Here is a 19,564-nt window from a genome sequence, read left to right as displayed (position 1 = left end):
TATTGTAGAATCTTTAAAGTGTAATTTATTACTCTATGAAAGGAATCACAAAAATTAATATACATAGTCTACGATGGCAAATATAATTTAATGTTAGACTTTTTCAATTTCCACGAAGCGGTCACGTTTGTATTGATCGATGTAGCCGGAAATGAATCGTAAACGGCCTTCGTATTGTAAATTCATTATGGTTTTAACTAATGGTGGATGCTCACTGCCCAATTCTAACCATAACTTTCCGCCTGGACGAAGATGTAGACAAGCTAAATCGAAAACCAAACGAGCGATTTGCAAACCATCCGAACCACCATCTAACGCATTTAGGTTTTCGTAGCTGCAACAAAAATTAATTTGTGATATATAATGTATTAATAAATTGCTGCAGGAAATAGTTACAGTGTCACTTCGGGTTGCAATAAAGGAAACTCTTCTGTTCTCACATATGGAGGATTTGAAACAATTAAATCAAATTTTCTATTCGCCAACTCTTTAGGTAAATAGTTATTTTTTGAAGTCGTGTGATTATAAGGAGTGAAACGATCGCTTAGTTTTAGGAATTTCGCATTTTCCCAAGCCAAAGTTGTAGCTACCTTACTACGTTCAATTGCTGTACTTGTAACTTGAGGTAAAGCATTCAATATTGCTAAGGATATGGCACCAGAGCCGCAACCTACTTCTAACATATCAATTGGTTGCTTCACACTTCGGTATTCTTCTATAACTTTCGATACAAATTCTTCGGTTTCCGGTCGTGGTATGAATACCGTTGGCGCTGTTTTCAAAGTTAAATCCATGAAATCCCACTCGCCCAATATGTGCTGCAAAGGCATACGGGCACAACGGGCTTCGCAGAGACGTGAGAATTCGGAATGCTGTTGGGCAGTGAATTTCTCCGTTTTATAAGATTTTAACGTACTCTATAAGAAAAAAAAAATTAGTTTATTTTGGTAGAAAAAGATTTTCTTTTCAACTATTCTGTATATCCATTTTCTTAAAATATTTTAATTCTTATTAATAATAAGTAAGAAAATTATATTCAGTCGTGACCGAACTTCTTATACCCATCACAGAGTAAAAGAACTACATTTTCCTGCTGTATTTTTTCCGAACATACTTAAGAAAAACGCATAGCTAAAGAATTTTACTGAAATAGTATCTTAAGTTGACGTCTTCTTACTTACGAATTTCCTTTTAAGTACATGAGCAACCAAACATTTTAAATTAAATTCAATGTCACCGACGCCAGCTTCTTTCAATTTTTCGTCCCATCCTTCTAACGCTTTTCTTACTTCCACGCTTTGGCCATGACTTTGATTGTCATTCAGTGCACAATAGTGCTGATGTGTTCCAAAGATTTGTTTCGTAGCTGAACGTAGCTTGAATGTATCGAACGTGAAAGATTTTAACATTATCCGTTAGCACTTTTATATAAGCTTTTAAAAAGCAAAAGAAGTTCTTGCTCGAAAACAATGTAAGATTATTTGGTTTTCTCCTTTAAATTAATTGATGTTTAGCATAATTGTACGAAAAATGGCATTACCAGATGCGATTAATTGTACAATTATTAAGAGAAGAGGTTTACAGTAAATTACTGTTTATTTTTATTTTGGCATTATTTGCTTCGGTTTTAATAAGAGTTAGTGAACCTCTGGTATTTAAAAGACATTCTGAAATGACCTCGCGGGAAATTTTGAATAATAATTTTTCTCCTTAAAAAACCGTTTTTGTTTTAGAATTTATTGTTTTCATCCAGTAAAATATTCACGTTTTTTCAATTTCTACAAAACGTTCACGACCGTACCGATCTTTATAACTATTCAAAAACCGCAAGTTTTCTGCATGTTTTAAATTTACAATAGTTTTCACTAGAGGTGTCTGATCATTGCCCAATTCTAGCCATAGCTTTCCGCCACTACGTAAATGAAAACGAGATAAATGTAGTACTAAACGAACCACAACTAAGCCGTCCGAACCCCCATCCAAAGCTATACGATTTTCATAACTATACGAAAGAAGAAAATGAAAAATTTCGTTGTGTCGATTACATACGACTAACTCTTTACATACCATTTCACTTCAGGATATAGCCAAGACAATTCATCGGTTCTAGCAAACGGTGGATTGGAAATAATCAAGTCGTACGTTTTACCTTTAAGCGGACTTGGTAAATAATCGTTTTCTTTTACCATATGCTTAAAGGCTTGGAAACGGTCGCTTAATTTTAATTTGATAGCATTCTCTTTGGCCAGCTGAATGGCATCATCACAACAATCGATCGCAGTAGAAGACCTTATAAATGGTATAGATCGCAACATAGCCATTGATATGGCGCCTGAACCGCAACCGACTTCTAGCATTTCAATGGGGTTTGAAATATTACGATAATGCCGTATAACTTCAGAAACAAATTGCTCAGTTTCGGGACGTGGTATAAAAACTGCTGGGTTCGTTTTCAGCGGTAATCCGTTAAAGTCCCATACGCCGACAATATGCTGCAAAGGTCTGCGATCACAGCGCATCTTGAAAAGTTCTTCAAATCTGTTTAATTGCTTTTCAGAAAGCTCTAATTCTTTTATACTGTCGTATGAGGGCTGTAAGGACAAAATTTTAGAATGACGATTCCGTAAGCTCATTACCCAAAACACCCTCACCAAGTTTTTACTTATCGCACTTTCCATTAGGTATTTTATATTAGTTTCTCTATCCCCTACTCCTGCTTGCTTGAGCTTTCGATTCCACTCTTTTAGGCGGTGGGTTATAGCATTTTTAGTTTGTGGAGAATTGGTTGGTTTATTCTGGATTTTAGTAAACCGTCTTGTGAAGCGCGACCAAAAGGGTTTTATATAATTCATTTTCAATTCGTTCAAAATTTTACTTCGTTTGTTTATTTTTCTTAATTTTCCAATGATTAATTTAAACTTTCCCTGAAACACTTAATTGCAATTTTGTATTGATTTTGGCCAAATTTGCTGCCAAAAACTGTCCGTTTTGTTAACTTAGTTTATTTAAAATTTTTCTCTCTCTATACGTCTTTGACATGCGTCGAAATACAAAAATTGGATAGCAAGCCGGCAGAGAGCGTCAGCTGTTTTACATATGTATTTCGTTGCTACGAATATGTGGTTGTTGCTGTAAATCTGGAGCGGCACTTGTGTGCTTGTAGCTGTAAATCTGGTGCTGTATGTGGTTGTTGCCTTAAATCTGGTATCGTATGGTTCTTGTGGCAAATTCTAACTTGCGTTACACGTCCCATTGTTTACGTTTCAAAACAAAGGCAATATGTGATTGTTGCTTCTCACGGGCGGACGCTACTGAAAATGCACTTTCTGTACGCTTTATTTTGAAGAGTCGTTATATAACTGTAATAAACAAAATGACTCAAAGTATTTATTTGTTGTTGGCCCATGATCTATTATAATGTTTTTACTTGTTTCGTTTACATTAATTCGCCACTTAAGACTTAAGTTTCGCGGTGAAATTACCAATGACTTCAATAAACATTTATGTGAATATATTTGATGTTGCATTGAGTTGTTAATTGATGCAACATGTGTGAAATTACTTCCTAAAATCAGTTTCGCTTGTACGTTAGTTTTAAAGAAGAACTTATTCTCTCTGTAAAAGGCAATAACAAAAAAAAAAAAGCAAGAGGAATGTATGTTTGAAGGGATTGATATGAGAAGGAGAAGATTCGCTTTTTCCTCCATCATAAAAAGCCATAACAGTCAGTTATTGTAGGCACACAACGTTGCCTCCTTGAGGCCTCGTTAGTACCTTGAGTTGAAAAGTAGTAGTTATGAATATAATTCAGTTCCAAGTTGGGAATATAAATTAGATGATGAACTATTGTGAATTATTTATCGTGTTAGGAATTCACAACATCGATGTAATATGCACACAATTGGTAGATAAAATAGCGCATGTAACTTAATAGAAATCCATCTATGTAACTATCTGTATACGCTTAGAAATAAATATTTAAGCATGAGATAGCTTTCTTGTCCCCATCTTAGACTGAAAGTACAATGTTATTACCAAGTGTCTTGTAAACACCTGGTATTTTTTCTACTATTTTATTAGCAATGTGTGCAGTTTGTTTATTAAGTGTAATGACTGTGCCTGAAAACAGTAGGAAGATTGTACTAAAGTTTATCGAGCCTTTGAACTTATTCCGTTGGGATTTGATTAAATTGTAGTAAAGAATAATGATTAACACTGTAGTACTGCTTAGTTGTTTAATTACTTTTGTATAAGGGCTAATAAATTTGTGGATACAATGAAAGTAATCTACTCAGAATTTGTACTTTCTATGAAAAAGATTGAAGCGAATATTAAATGAAACGTTATCGAATATAGGCAATAAAGCACATAGCGATAAGCCCTAAAAAGATTAAATTTGAAAAGTCAGAGACAAATACCAGAGCCTATCGATACAATACACCGATGCTTCCATCCGTATTGTTCCTGATTATTCTTATATAGAAGAACCAAAACGGCGTAGGTGAAGAAAAAATTTAAACAAATTTAATTCCTTACAAGTAGTGCTCAGGCAAGTAATCAAGTTTGTTTTAGAAATTGTGTATCATAGAAGCAGCTTTTAGGAAAATGGAATGAATGCCATTCGTTCAAAAAGCGTTCACAAAAATTTCTGTGCTTTCGCTTAACCCAAAGTCAAAGCTTCGAAGAATCTAATGCAGGCGAAAAAGGCTTTATTACATTGACTTCACAATACTATTTTCTTTTTCGTTAGCAAATGCAACAACAATATGTAGACTAAATTAATTTAAAATATTAGACGAAAACGCAAAAATCGTTCTTTGCCTTTGTCGGGGTTAGTTAGAAATCTTTTTCAAACCACGGCTATATATAAGGTATATTAAAAGGTTCTCTTCTTATTTTTGTAAAAATTTCTCACGTAATACCCGTAATATTAATTTCATTTTTTCCATATGGCAATGCTTCGAAAATTATAAGCACAGTTGGTTTCGTTAGCTCATCATAGATTCCAAATTTAAAGATAAGCAGAAAAAAATTGATAAAGCATTCGAGGCAAGTTATTATCGGTGAAGAAATACAATAAATTATTTTATTTATTTATTTATTTACACACGGATGAAAATCAACTAAAATAAATCAACAGCCGATTTCTATTGACTCTTTGAAGTAAACATTATAGTAATTATTCTTAAAATTAGTATTAAGCTTATAACGAAAAGAAAAGAAAATATAAAAAATAGAAATAAATAAATAATTGAATAATAATTCGTATATAAATAGCTAAGAAAAAAAGTAGATACCTTATTGAAAACTCAATGTGCACATGATAAGGGTTCAATTACTCAACAAGATGGTACTGATTTCAACTAATCACGTTCAGTTGTGAACAAATGCGATGAAGACGGTAACACAAGCAATACTTAATGTAGTTATGCACGCAAAATTTTTACGTCTGAGTAGTCTATTTTGTTTTGACAACGATTTTATGAAGGCTTTTGGATTTTGTTTTTATTTCAGATTAAATATATACTTGTAACACACTACAAAACATAATTTACTGGGTTGCTGTTCTGTTTTCGTCCTAAGCTTTCGTCGGGTTCTTCTTAGTAGTTTACGATAACAGGGGAGTCATTATATGTCTGAAAGTAATCTTTCCATTTGACTGGATTTCCTTCACGTATTTGATAGCACTCTGCACTGCTTGATGAATTTCGTTTTTTTTCTAGCTTCACGTATTCACAAAGAAGGAATAAAGTAGCGTCAATATTTTCAGTTTAAATTTGTATTTCTCAACGTTTTTCGTTATATCCATTTTGTTAATACATTTGATAAGAGAAACAAATATAAGTACACATCCGATATACATAAATAATACATGAATAAAAAAAAGAAGAAAATAAAATCTACATGTATGGATCGTTACTTCCTCAATATTTGATTCGTTTGTTTATTCATCGGAGAGAAGAACTAGCTGGTGCTTTCGGATCTTGACAGCTGCAAATAATTAAAAATAAAAATTTGCTTCTTCTTGCTTCATTTTCATTTACACATGAATGATGGCCACGAAAGAGAGTCTTACGGGCTGCAATAAAAAACATTTATTAACTATCGGTTTCGTCGCGAGCGAAAGTTATTTTATCAATGTGTGCATGTAAAAAGCTTTTTGTTTATAAAGACAGAAATTTAGTTCATCTTCTTCGATAAAGAAAGCTCTCTTGCTGCCTAGAAAGCGAAGCCCTTTAATTCGAATAACGTAAATTTATTAAGATATCTTTTCAAAACAATTACTCTTTCTTTGCTTTATTTTTATTAAGCAGTTTTTTTTTTTTTTTTTTTGATTTTTGAAGCCTTTATGACTTTTTACAATGACTTTTTTTTTTTTAATCTTTGGAACTTTTTTAATTCATTGCGTAATATTTTCTAAAAGTATTCAAGCATTAGTTTACTGCGGACAATGTACTGACATCAACTTCGTTCATGTTTGATTCGGAAAGGGTTGCATTAGATGAAGCATTTTTCTCCCGTATCCCCAACCAAGGTACCCTTTGTTCTAGTTGCGCACGAAATTTGGGATGGCTGTAAGCATAGACCCATGGATCAATGCAAGATACCACTTTCGCACAACAGCAAGGTATCATCGAGGCAAACGGAGTTATCAACTGCTGATAACCGAAAGTTCCCAATAAAGCCACTGTAGCGTAGGGAGTCCAAGCGAAAATGTACAACAGGTAAATAATCATTGATGCTTTAGCTATACGAAGTTCCACGCTTAAACCCGCCTTATTCGAATTTGCTGATAATGATTTGACATTCATTTTTTTGGCCTGTTCAGCTAACATTTGCTCGTGATCGCGTACATGAAAGAATAGTTTCGTGTAGGAAGTACAAATTATTATTAAAGGTATACAATAGGCCCATACGAACATAGCACGAACAAAATAGCGTGTTTCTTCGTCATCCGTCAGATAATCAAAGGAGCAACTGGTTAAGAATCCCTCTAAAGAATTTGGAAATAATACAATAAAAAAAAAATTAAAAAACTGTAAAAAATCTATACCTGGTATATAACGGCCATACATATGAAAAAATGGTAGAACTGAAAAGGGTATATTCCATACCCAAGACAAAGCAATCAATAAAAAAACTTGAAAGTAATTTAAGCGGCCATCAATGGGATTCGATATAGTTCTGTAAATGAAAAATTTCAGTTAAAATTTTAAATAAATGAAAAAAAAACAATTTTCTGTTTTACCCACCAACAAAGGATAATAGAGGATAAAATATTATTAATATTAGTAAAAGTTCGTAATAAAAAAAAAATTAAATACCAAACAAATAGCTCTTACAACGAAGTAAAGTGAGATTATCAATGGTTATGACATTAGATCCTTCCCCCAGGAATAGAAAATGAGTTGAAGGCATGAAATTCTTAGTGATACAAAAACATTTAAAGCTGCTAAGGTCTATCTATGCTTTACCTCATGTCCACAACTACATCCTTCTATTTACTTAAAAATAGAAAAATAAAACTAATATATTACTGAGTGGATGATAAGTGTCCAAGATTCGCATTACGACAAGTATTAATATTAAATCAGTTTATTACTTGTAACGATCGTAGGCTATAAGAGCATTGCATATAGCGGCTCCAGTACCAGAAATGCCACCTAGTACTGCGTATATATCGCAAGCCAAGTCTCCACCTGGAAAATAGCCCAAAACCGTATTGACTAAATAATGCGGCATATTTGCTGCCATAGTCAAATCAAAAAGCGCCAAATTGATGATCAATAAATTCGAAGGAGTTCGCAAGTTTTTTGAACTAATTTTTAATTGTAATAAATGCAAAAAAAAAAAAAAAAGGATCAAGTAATTGCTAATACAATAGTAATATGAAAACTTACGTTAAGAATATCCATAAAACTAAGCCATTACCGAATAAAGAACCCAAGAGCATTAATACAAAAATAATGTAGAGAAAGACATGATAGTAAATCGGTGGTACAGGAAATGAACGCCAATGTTGATGAACCATATGTTGATATTCCAGAGGATAATTCCAACCCAAGTAAGGCTTTTCATTGCTAGGCGCAAAAGAGCTTTAATGCGAATTAGAAAAACGCTTAACAAGTATTTCATATAAAGTTTCATTAAAGTGCAAAATTACTTATTCCGATAACTCGCATATGTTTCAGGTCCCATTATAGGCTCATGCAACGCCTAGTATTTTTGAGTTTATGTGAAGCAAAAAAATTCTTTTATGATTTTTCTTAACCTTTTACATTGTTTTCGAACTCTTTCTTTTTCTTTTTTAATGAACTCTTCGACAAGCTTATGACTGCCGTAGTTTAAATAACTGAGCTTTTATACCTGCTTGTAACAAAGCATTTACCGCAATTTGTTTTTGCTTTTTTTTTCTCAGTTTATTTTTAAGCCCTTAGCTAATCTCCGACTTATGGCATTCCAAAGAGGATTAAGTAAATTCACAGACTAATTAGTTTGCGGTCACAAGCTCTAAAGAAATTTGACATTCTTTTCTTAAAGTTACTGCGCGTAATTATTAAAAGTCAAACGGTCTATGGGCGACATGCTCATCGCTAGCTTTTCGGTTAATATTTAGTTGCAAAATTTCGGCGAAGGTCCATCCATTTGTGTACATCGTAAAAGATCTCCGGAAGGCTTTACAAATCTTCGATAATACAGCTCTCTACAGTGGGTACAAAAAAAGAGGACAGCAGTGACATTGAAGCGCTTTGATTAAAAAAATAAATATTAAATGCAACCACATTTTTTAAGTTCATATGGAAAGGGGGAACCTTCACGGTCTAAAGGTATCACTATATAATTTGGAGAAAAAAGGAAAATATTGTCTGTTTTCTTGCTAATTGTGGACTTTAGCTGATTTTATAACTTAATCGGAGATGAGTGATAAGTAGAAAGTTGGGACCAAGTTGGTTTTCCTTCGTAAAGTATTAAGCAATGATATCGACCCAGAGACGTGATTTAGATTTTCTTTTTAGCTTTTGTTTCTGGATTTTGCGAGCACAAGTTAAGAATTAGTTCATTCTATGTGTTTATGTTTTCAAATTTTATTCGATCTCTCCCTTTCCTTAGCAAATTATCCTTTTTTTTAGCAAAGACAAGAATCTCAAAAACGTGGTTTATGTTTATTATGCAAACTCTTTCACGCTTGTACAGGTATATGTACCGTAGAATCGCCCGAAGAATTTACAAAATTTTATTATTACAGAGCAGAAATCGACCGCGAGTTATCTCATCCCTTTTGTTTCTTATCTGTATTAACCCGATATCCTCATTTTTACAACCAAGAGCATGTTTATCACAGACATTATTAAAAGTAATAGACAAACATACAATATTTAAAGTAAGTCAAAATTTCATGTTGATCGAGAGTATATTTACTTCACAGGATCGCTGAAGCCTTTCTTTGGATGTTGCAAACGTTCAGAGGAAATGAATTTACCGTTATCCTATGGTGGATGGCACAAAAACTTCTCTTAGTGATATTCGAAATCAATTGCTAGGATATTGGGATATAACTTCCCAGCAAGAAGCTATTTTATGTGGGCACTTTGTTCAGAACCCTTCGAGAAAAGCTAGATACTATCTATCTCAAAGCGAAGGATAAGTGACATATTATTTTCAAGGCATCAATGAAAAGAAGTGGAAGGTCTACACATCAGGTATGAAACTGAATGTTCGTGGGCGGTCAAACGGATGTGGCGTAGCATGAGTTGTTCCAACTAAACGAAACCATCAGCAGGGAATGCTACAACAATCATCGATGCAAGTGGGCTGAAACAATTTACAAAAAAAATTACGGAATAATGATGGCAAAGCACGTGCAGGATGTGTTAGTAGCATTGAACTCGAATTTGTTGCATTGTATTCATCAGACTCGACTGCGAGCTTCTGTTCTATTCAATTTCGCCCATTTGCAATATTAACCTGAGTGCAAGAACTTGCAATATTTCTGCCAAAGTTGGGCAGACGGACACAAGGACAACTGGACAGGCGGACATCAAACAAAATGAATTCTTCCCCCTGATGGGTACAAAAAGAAGAAATTCTTTGTTTAAACAAAATTCGCGGTCTCTTGATTGTAAATGTATGCGTATGCATATGTATATGTTTGTGTACCATTACGTCCTCCAAGTAATTGCTTCTCGCTTGCGAAAAAAAACAAGATGACTCTCGCTGCTTGCATAAAGGAATGCAGACAGATATGATTCAAAAGCCCATTCATTTTTTTTTAAATATTATTTTCTTTGATTTATTTATTATATATAGATTTCATTACCTTCACAACATTTTTTAACATTCCAATTAGTGTCATTTATTTTATTTTATTGAATTATTAATTTCTTTTTTACTTTCTATTCATATACATTATGCATATATATATTATTGTTTCATTTTATTTTATAACTGCATTTAATATATATATTTTGTTCTATTTAATCTCTAATATACTTTTCGATAGTTTTACTTAGCATTTTTATTTCATATTCAATTCATTTATTACAATTTTATTCAATTATTTTCTAATTAGTTTTCATTTTTTTTTTCTATTTATTATTTTTTTTTTTATATTGTAATTATAAATAAATTTAATGAATTTTATTAATTTTTACAAGACCGAAAATTTTTGTTTTTTATTTATTTATGTATTTATTTATTTATTTATTTTTTTTTTGTTTGTAGTTTTAGATATAAAAATTTAAATGAATTTTAAAACTCAAATTTATTACAACCAAGACCTTATTGTGTTTGTAACCGAATGTTTAAAACTTACTTTTGCACCCGCATGCGTATAATATGCGTATAATAATGTATACATATTTATTTTATAAATCTAATTGTTTATATAATTTTATTATACTCCTATTCATTGTGATTTATATTATTTTTATAGATTATATAAATATTACATATTACGCAGTTCTCGACGGTTATTCATTAATCTCATCTTTCTTTATTGTATTTAGAACTAAAGGCTAAGTTACATATCAATTAACATTTATTAGCTACATTTGTGTATATATATCTATATATATATATATATATATATATTTATGTTTCTTCATTCTCTTTCTCCTTTCCTTTGCTTTTTTTTATTGTATTTATACATAATCAGTGTATTAATTACTTTTCTATTCTTTTCTTATTGTTTTCGTATGGGAACCTACTTTAATCAAGATTTTTACAATTTTTTTCTTTTTTTTTTAGAGGTTAAGGGATTATATACTCTTTTTTTTATATATATTTTTGCTTTCTTTTTATTGTTTAGCAGCTTTTCTTCGCTATGTTCTCTTCCTCTGTACACCTCTAAAAAAGAAAAGACTAATTATTAACTTCTTATTTATTTATATTTATAATTATTTATGTAACATATATATATATATATATATATATTTACGTACGTATATAAACGAAGTTTACGCAAGTCAAAAAGATTATATTTTTAAACTTAAAATTTAATTGAAATTTCCAGGACTATTTTTATTCAACTGTAACTGCCTTTAGAGCATAAAAACAAAAAAAAAAGTGAATATTATAGGGAACTTTATTAGGCACCGTAGAGGGCAAACATAGCCCTCTTTGAGTGTAAATGTAACAGTTACGAATTGCGAACTAACCAGTCTGTCCCCTCGTACGGAGCTCGTATTGGTTACCTGGGCCCTTATTCCCCATGGAAGGCATTAAATCGAAAGGTCAGCACGTCGCAGATGATGATTTATAGCAACTAAAGCGAAAAAAGGCGGCTTGGGGAGCCTATTGGTGCTCTATCTATGTCAATGAGTGTAGAGATTGTAACCCAACTACACAAAGTAATGCTTATCTACATCTTGATTAAGAAAGAATTGCCGACGAGGGGATTCTCGCGCTTGGTTGCCGGTAAGAAGGCAGTAAGAGGAATCTTAAGTACGATATCACTTACAATATTGACAAGGCTCCCTATGCATTCTCGAAAGAATGTATGGTAAGAAAAGTATATACAGTGTGTCAGCTTGTCTAATCGCTAGTACCACTTGAAAAGGATTAAAAAATGCTTTTACATACTTTCAGTAGATGCATGTAGATAATGTAGATTATGGGTAAAATTTATTCTCAGTCCTCGAAAAGGCTCTGATGGGAAATGAGTTGTTGAACTTGATCAATCACTATAATGCTAACGACTTATTTAGATCATTTGCTTTTCACTTTTATGTGAAGAAAGCTGTTTGATAACAAAAATCGCCATCTGCATATAGAAATTAAGAAGGCGACGTGGAAAGTAAAATAATTAAAAATTAAACAAACTGACAAAATTAATTATTCGTCATATTAATAAGATCGGTTTGGAAAGCATATTGTTTCTGGCTAAACAAGCTAGCGTTAATCCTTTAAAACGATAAGAAATTATAGAAAAAAGTAGGATTATCCTTCAGGTAGATTCTAGGTGATTGTCTTTTAAAAACGATTGGTATTTGGTGATTTAAAAGTAATGTCAGCTTTATTGAGCTAAAGATTCGATCGTACATTTTTCAATGGGTTTTCCATCTAACGCATGTAAGGCACCGCTACTGACAGACAGACCGATATGATTTCTAGATAGGATCAGCCTTTAAAAATATACATGTCAAAATTTCATGACATCTAGTTATCAACTAGTTTACAAATTACAATTGTAGTGTCCCTCAGCTACTTTTGTTATTTTCGAAAGAATAGAATAATAATATAATCAAACCTTGCATTTTGATGCGAAAAATTCTTTTAATAATCAGCATCAGATTGAAAGATGTCATGGTGATTCTTAACTGTCGGAAATATTATAATTTGTAGGTGTTTTAAATGCGGTCGCATGGACATCGGCGATGCCAAGCGCTCTGATCGTCAGAATTCGACTGTTGTTGACATGTTGCATCATTAAAGCAATAGTAAACAACTTATAAACTAATTGTCAGAATGTCGTGAAATTTCGGCATAAAACGTTTAAAGGCCGATCCTATCCAGAAATCAAATCGATCTGTCAATATTGTGTTGCCCTACATGTGTGTCAGGTCGGAGTCTTGTTAAGTGATGTGATGATAACTCAGTCATAATGCCCTTCAAGTCAAATTGATCATGATACGTAATTTTTTCAGGTTTCCACCGCATGGCGTGAATAGTAGAAAAACAAATCCTAGTTCTTAATAAAAATCAAAATCTTTATAATGCTAAAAACTGTAAACTAAAGACATATCGAAAGTGTTTACGGAGAAAGCTTTTGCGCTAAGAAAAGTTAGATGACAGTAAAATTTGTTTTTGTATTACGAGCCATTGAAAATATAAAAATTTCGCCTTTTTTTTGCTTGCAAACTTCATGTATGTATCTACAAAGAAGTATTAAGTAGATTATGTACAACTTACTTATTACATTATTATTAAAATCGTTCTTAATACATCTTCACTTAAATTTACTTAACAAATGATATAAAAAAAAGTTTCAAAGAAAACAAATAAAATAAGGATAAGAATATCTTGGAGTTTACATCATCTGGAACACAAGTTATTGAACCATGCTAATGAACTTATTGAATAATCATAAATTTGATTCGAAAGAAAGAATAGAAGAGAAACCTGAACGCTTACGTTTGTTTAAAGTTTCTTTGGAAGGTTGTTTTTGTTTCTTACTCATGTTTCTCTTTTGAAATTTGAAACTTTGAAATCTCTGCACAATGATAAGCACAAATAAATAATGCATAACTAGGAAGCACACTAGGTATTAAAATATTAAACTTTAATAGATAGGATAGTATCGCCAAGCAATAAGGAAAAAATGAAAACTTGTTGTTTTATTATGCGTTAACATCTTTCTTTAGAATTAGTTTTCCATCAGGTGATGAAGATTACTGAAAATTTCATTATGCATGAATGAATGAATGGTAGTATGACAGTGAGATTTTATGTTTGCAAAAAATTTTGTTCTTCTTAATTACGGGCAACTCAAACACGAACGATGGAGCGGAAGCACAAAATAACGTATCTACCGGAACCAATCAAGCAATTCCGATGCATATATATATATATGCTGCACTGCAAATATTTACAGGAATGAGATAAACCGCAAATTGAGGTGAAAATTTCTGCTGAAAGTGGTGCTCATAGGAAACGCCAGCACGCTACTAATGATACACTTTTTAACTCAGTTATTATTGAAAGTTCAGTTTTTCCTTTTCCTGACAACGCCGCGGTTGACAATCACTTTAATGACATTTTTAACTTGACTTTGGATATTTAAGGAGGAATGCCTCAACGACGTGTCCAATACTCTATAATATTTTGACTTTAGATTTTCCGGTCGTTGGTAATGTTTTAACTGTGGCACATGCACACGAAATATCTAGTGTCCTCATGAACATATCCTTCAAGTGACAAGTTTATCTCGCTTTGGCAGAACAAGTGAATTATCAAAATAAATGCTGAAAAATCTGCGCATACTACGTTCGCGCTAAGTAAGACTTCTTCTTCTTCAATTATTTTCTGAATGGCAATATCATCCCTATTAACAACTATGTAAAATATCTAGTCTTAACGCGGAAAAGTCAGATGGAAGATGTACACCAGCAACGTGACTTATCCTTGTTGGGACTCCTCATCAAGTTTTGTTATTATGAAAGTGTATTTGCCATAATATTGTATTTTAGAAAATATTTTTGTCATTTTAGTAAATGATTTCATTACAAACTCATTTCATGTTATATACATTTTGTGTTTGACGCATATACGCATTTAGCGCTAAATAGGTCAACACAGTCAACTGGTTAAGGGACTCTACAGCACGCAGCATAACTTGTCTACATTTAAATTAAAAAAAAAAAAACCATTTAATCTACATTTCTGTATCCATAGAAATACGCAGGCTATTCTAGAAATATTTAAAAAATTAATTTGTTGAAAAATTTACAGTAATTTAATTCCTTAATAAGGATTGTAGAGCACTAAAATGCGTTCTTTTATACGGTCACCCAATGTGCTTATGCTGGCAAATTGCAGTTTTTAAAATATTGTGCGTTGTTTGCGTATTTTGAAGACATGTTTGCGGACACATTCTGCCAATCTTCAGACTCAATTCGTGGAATGGGCTTACGTATACCTAAATAAAGCTTTAATTTCAAATCTTTTCCCATTTTGCTTACAATTTTGAAAGAGAGGTACGGATTGACTGAATCAGGGAATCGCGCCGATTAAGAATATGTAAACAACTTCGTGAGTCTTTTGAAAATTAAAATTCACTGCTTGAAATTAATTTCGATAAAAAAAAGAAATAAATAACAAAAGAAAAGAAAATTTTATTTAAAAAATTATTTGTTTTGTATTCACTATATTAACATGTCAAAAATAAGATACATACAATAAAATCAATAAGAACACTATAGTTACTTTGCCGACTATCTGAGGTACGCGAGAGCGGATCAGTTTTCGTAGTGATATTCTTTATTCTCGACTAGGATCAATTTTTAGAATAATCAGTTTATACACATGTACATATGTAGATTTGTGTATATAGAGGTTTTCAAATTTTGCGCGTAGATATCGTTACTAAATACCTTCTGAAAACAATCTTCGAATATCATCATACCGACATTTGCCAATTGCCATGATGAGCAATTTTAACCATGAATACGTACAGACATAGAACATTGCGTTAAACCCATTCAAAATTATTGTAAAGATCAATGTTTTTCATGATTTTTTTCCTGGTGTTCCAAATCATTCAAATAAGTTAACAATTCAAGGACTAGTAAAAAACTTAGGCGAAATATTTCTGTTCATGATAAACTCAGAACAAAATACAGAGGTAGTTTCGAAATCATTGCGACTCTTGCTCGGATTATTTTGAATAAAGTAAACACGTCAATTTCAGGACGCAGAGCTGCAGCTTACAATGGAAGGTTGAGTTATTAAAGTCGAAATACGCAAGTGGATTAATAATAAGGAACGATTAAATGAGTTAACGTACAAAAAAAAAAAAAACACAATCGAAATTTTTTATACTTGCATGAATGCCTGTAAACGCAATCATGGCGTGCATATGATGAATCATATTTTTTTTCCTTAATGAAGGTTTCCACAATCTATAAAAATTTTATTATTTTTATTTGTCTTAGTTTAGTAAAAGGATCAGGCGCATAATATGAAAAATCCTATACATATCGCATATCGCATATCGTACGTATTGTCACATATATCATAAACATATCGTAAACAGGATATATATTATATCACATCTTTGGACGATATGACAGTACTTTTGCGCTGAACAGTTTTTTTAAAGATAAAAAAGAAAAAAGAACGGAATACAATACCTACGTCTTGGCTGACACTGTGACGTATACTGATTTTCGATCATAAACTGACGATTGTGCTTGAAGTCGAGATTTTTTTACTAGATGATAGCTGCAAATCGTAATTCACTAGACAAGAATGATTTCACTTTTCGCGATAATAATGAATATATATGTATAGTTAAGGGGATAGCGGGCGGACTTTTTCAAGTGAATATAAAAATGTATATTTAGCTGCTTTTTTAAGTAAGTAAGTAAGTAAGTAAGTAAAAGTATAAAATATTGGCAGTAGAAAATGGAAAGTTTACAGTTATTTAGAATGGCTTTTTAAAACATATCTAAGAATTAAAGCTAAAAACTTAATAAAATTATATCATATATAAATTATAAAATGAACAATAATGACTGCACATGTTGTTGTGTTGAGATTCTGAAATAATCATGCAAACGAGTACAAAATTCGAACAAGAATATCTTTAACTACTATACAAAAAATACATACATACATCTGTATTAATTTACAATTATTTTGAATTCCTCTACTTAAATAAATGAATATAAGTTTTGTTTTTTTGTTTTTTTTTTTAATTTTTTTCGTTTAAAGTTGTTTCTCGTCTTAATAATACGTTAATAGTCTTTCATTGATCTTTGCAACAAAGCAAAGATCATACCATCTACGGTTTCATGCATAGTTTGATTACATTTTTGATAATTTAGTCGACGTTTAACGTTGAAAATTGTTACCTTTTGCGATAGAGATATATATTTCATAGTTAATACGCTTTGGCCTATTCGAATGTATTGCTGACTTTCTCTTTTGAAGATTATCAAGTTTTTAGAAAAGAAATTATTTTACTTAATTGATTGATATACAATATTGATCGATTCATAATTAAATTCGAAATGGATTAGATAAGATTTTTTGCACTAGCATTACCGGCATTAGGGCCTATTATGTTGAAACTTTCTCTTCGTTGCTAACAGACTTTTTCTATGCCGCTACATTATGTGCCACGAAAAGTTTTTAACAACTACCTTGAGGGGGAATATAAAATCAATTGGCTTAGAGAGTCGAATGTGAGAAATTATGTGTCGTCATTCTATATTAAATAGGGCGAACTTCATCACAACGGAGAGCGAATTATTATAGAGAGAGAGAGAGAGAGATAGAGAGATAGAGAGAGAAGTTACGTTTATGTGCTCGTACATAAAATCTCGTGAGTGTTTAGAAAAAATCGAACTTGAAATTCAAAATGACTAGGAAAAAACTTATTTTCCACCTTTCGGGAAAAGTAAATTCATACAAAAAAGAACTACTGAAAAATAAAGTTGGATATTTTTAAATACATATAAAAGAAAAGAACCTATGCAAAGGTTGAGCATAAGTCCTATCTACAGATTTTGTGAAACACCGATAAATCACACCCTTAAAAAATATTAACTTCGGATAAAATTATAGAAAAAGAATTAAAAAAAAAAAAAAAAAAAAATAGAAATATATTCCGCGACCTTAATCAAAAGAGCATTAAGACCAACTGGAATGACGAGGCCGGACTTTTGCATTTTATCATCGAACAGTAAAAATAAAAGCTAAGTTAAAGATATTTTTCTTTTTTTTATATATATTTTCTGATTATTGAAATTAATGCCAACACAATCACCTGGAAAACTCTCCGTTTTCGGCACAGGTTTGCCTGTCAAAAGCTGTACGGTAACTGCGAAAACTATCAAAACTATGCTTAAAGATGTAAACGGGAAGAGCCTTCTTTACTTCCATGGTAGGAGTAAGTAGCCTTCAAAAAATTAGTTCTGTTATGGGATTCACTTCTTTCGCTTCAAATTGAAATACCTGATGAGAAATTGTTCTAGTTCGGTCATGTTAACGCTACAAGTGTGTTTTTGAGGGCACTTCCTATACATTGTAGTTATGGGAAATAGGTAACTACAAAGGAGATCAAAATCCAAAATCGTTCCATAAGAAAGAAACTATCACGAAAATTTGTTAGAAACCAAAAAATGAAAATTGACCCAAATCAGTGCAAAACTGTCAAACGATTTTTGTAGCATGTGTGTGTTGTGGCTTTTCACTGTCAAATCGACAATTTTTCAAGTTGACCAAAAGCATTTTTTTAAGGCGTGCAGTATCTTTTCTAGAGGGATGTATTTTTCCTTTTTTTAGAGTGTACTCTTCGTTTGGTCTTTCCTACTTACTTTCAATTGAAGAAAGCAAGTCGGAACTGATCAAAGTTAGTTATACAAGAAAAAATTTCTTTATATTAGGTTTGATTTTTATTATTCGTTGTTACAAAGCAAAACCCTTGCCTCGACATTCCAATTGGTCTTGATGCTCTTTTGGTTAAGGCCACGAAATACACTTCTTTCTTTTTAATTCTTTTTCTACGATTTTATTCCAAGTTAATATTTCTTAACGACTTGATTAGTCGGTGCTTTACAAAACAAATGATGATGAGGATGAGAGCAAATTGAAATTATAAAGCTTTAAGAAAAAGGACGTTTCTAAGCAGTGCTCGCTAAATGGCGGCAAACAATGTAAAATTTGTAGTGCAGGACGGTGTGCGTGGAAAGCAAACATTAGAAAATAGGTAGCGACAGTGCTACATGTAATAAGGGGGCAGAGAATTCACACATAATCGAATAATTCCCATGTATAAGGCAGTAAAAATTACAAAAGTATGTATAAAACACATTCGTAATAATAAAAAGGAAAATATTAAAAGAATAATACGATAAGAAAAAAATTTATAACTTAACGAAAAAAAAAAACTATACTGAAAAAGTGTTAGCCAAGTTATGAACAGGCTTGGAGAAGAAGTTTTACCCGAGTGTGAGAAAAATTTGTTATTCTCATCTCATAATTAATCAGCTAGAAAACTTTTTTACTTCCTCCGCAACTTGGTCAACACTTTTCTGCTACCATATAGTTGCTAAACATCTTTTAAATGCACATGATTATGCGTTAATTGTGTTATATTTTAAGTCCTAAGCTTAAAACTGGCAATAACAGAAAAAAAAAAAAAGAAAAAGTCCTTAATTTTTTACTTTGTTTAAAACACTGTTTCTAACTTTGCTTAAAACTGTTCAACAGTTAACATATAAACTTAATTCGTATAATTATCAAATGAGCCCAAATATTCTAAAGCTGCACGATAACAAAAATGATATTGATCCTGAAAAATAGAAAACAAAAAAAATGCTTTGATTTAAAAAGTACTCTG

The 19,564-nt window shown here is 31.8% G+C and overlaps 4 protein-coding genes across 8 annotated transcripts in view; all 4 read right to left on the bottom strand.

The window, feature by feature from the left end:
- Positions 1-1,536, bottom strand: LOC119634119 (MTRF1L release factor glutamine methyltransferase). The gene is made up of 3 exons (XM_038028069.1): positions 1,182-1,536; positions 397-917; positions 1-334 (listed from the first exon to the last, which is right to left on the bottom strand). The coding sequence occupies exons 1-3, from the start codon at positions 1,407-1,409 to the stop codon at positions 94-96; spliced, it is 990 nt and encodes a 329-aa protein (XP_037883997.1). The 5' UTR covers positions 1,410-1,536; the 3' UTR covers positions 1-93.
- A 142-nt stretch (positions 1,537-1,678) lies between these two features.
- Positions 1,679-3,921, bottom strand: LOC119634121 (MTRF1L release factor glutamine methyltransferase-like). Its single transcript, XM_038028070.1, has 5 exons — positions 3,775-3,921; positions 3,428-3,615; positions 2,652-3,359; positions 2,068-2,591; positions 1,679-2,002 (listed from the first exon to the last, which is right to left on the bottom strand). Exons 3-5 carry the CDS (start codon positions 2,850-2,852, stop codon positions 1,762-1,764), a joined length of 966 nt encoding a protein of 321 aa, XP_037883998.1. The 5' UTR covers positions 2,853-3,359; positions 3,428-3,615; positions 3,775-3,921; the 3' UTR covers positions 1,679-1,761.
- Positions 3,922-6,383: 2,462 nt separating this feature from the next.
- LOC119634118 (opsin Rh5) lies at positions 6,384-8,324 on the bottom strand. The gene is made up of 5 exons (XM_038028068.1): positions 8,165-8,324; positions 7,902-8,096; positions 7,604-7,819; positions 7,055-7,185; positions 6,384-6,994 (listed from the first exon to the last, which is right to left on the bottom strand). The coding sequence occupies exons 1-5, from the start codon at positions 8,197-8,199 to the stop codon at positions 6,435-6,437; spliced, it is 1,137 nt and encodes a 378-aa protein (XP_037883996.1). The 5' UTR covers positions 8,200-8,324; the 3' UTR covers positions 6,384-6,434.
- Positions 8,325-15,312: 6,988 nt separating this feature from the next.
- The window catches only part of LOC119634117 (tyrosine-protein phosphatase Lar), a 273,949-nt gene continuing 269,697 nt past the window's right edge, over positions 15,313-19,564 (bottom strand). For all 5 annotated transcript variants that reach the window (XM_038028064.1, XM_038028067.1, XM_038028063.1 and 2 more), the window contains one exon: positions 15,313-19,516. In XM_038028064.1, the coding sequence (XP_037883992.1) occupies positions 19,448-19,516 (69 nt within the window). In that variant the 3' untranslated portion in view covers positions 15,313-19,447. The remainder of the gene's footprint in view (positions 19,517-19,564) is intronic.

Source organism: Glossina fuscipes, unplaced genomic scaffold (genome assembly GCF_014805625.2).
Source record: "Glossina fuscipes isolate IAEA_lab_2018 unplaced genomic scaffold, Yale_Gfus_2 2, whole genome shotgun sequence".
NCBI lineage: Eukaryota > Metazoa > Arthropoda > Insecta > Diptera > Glossinidae > Glossina > Glossina fuscipes.
This window is presented reverse-complemented; position numbering and strand designations above follow the sequence as displayed.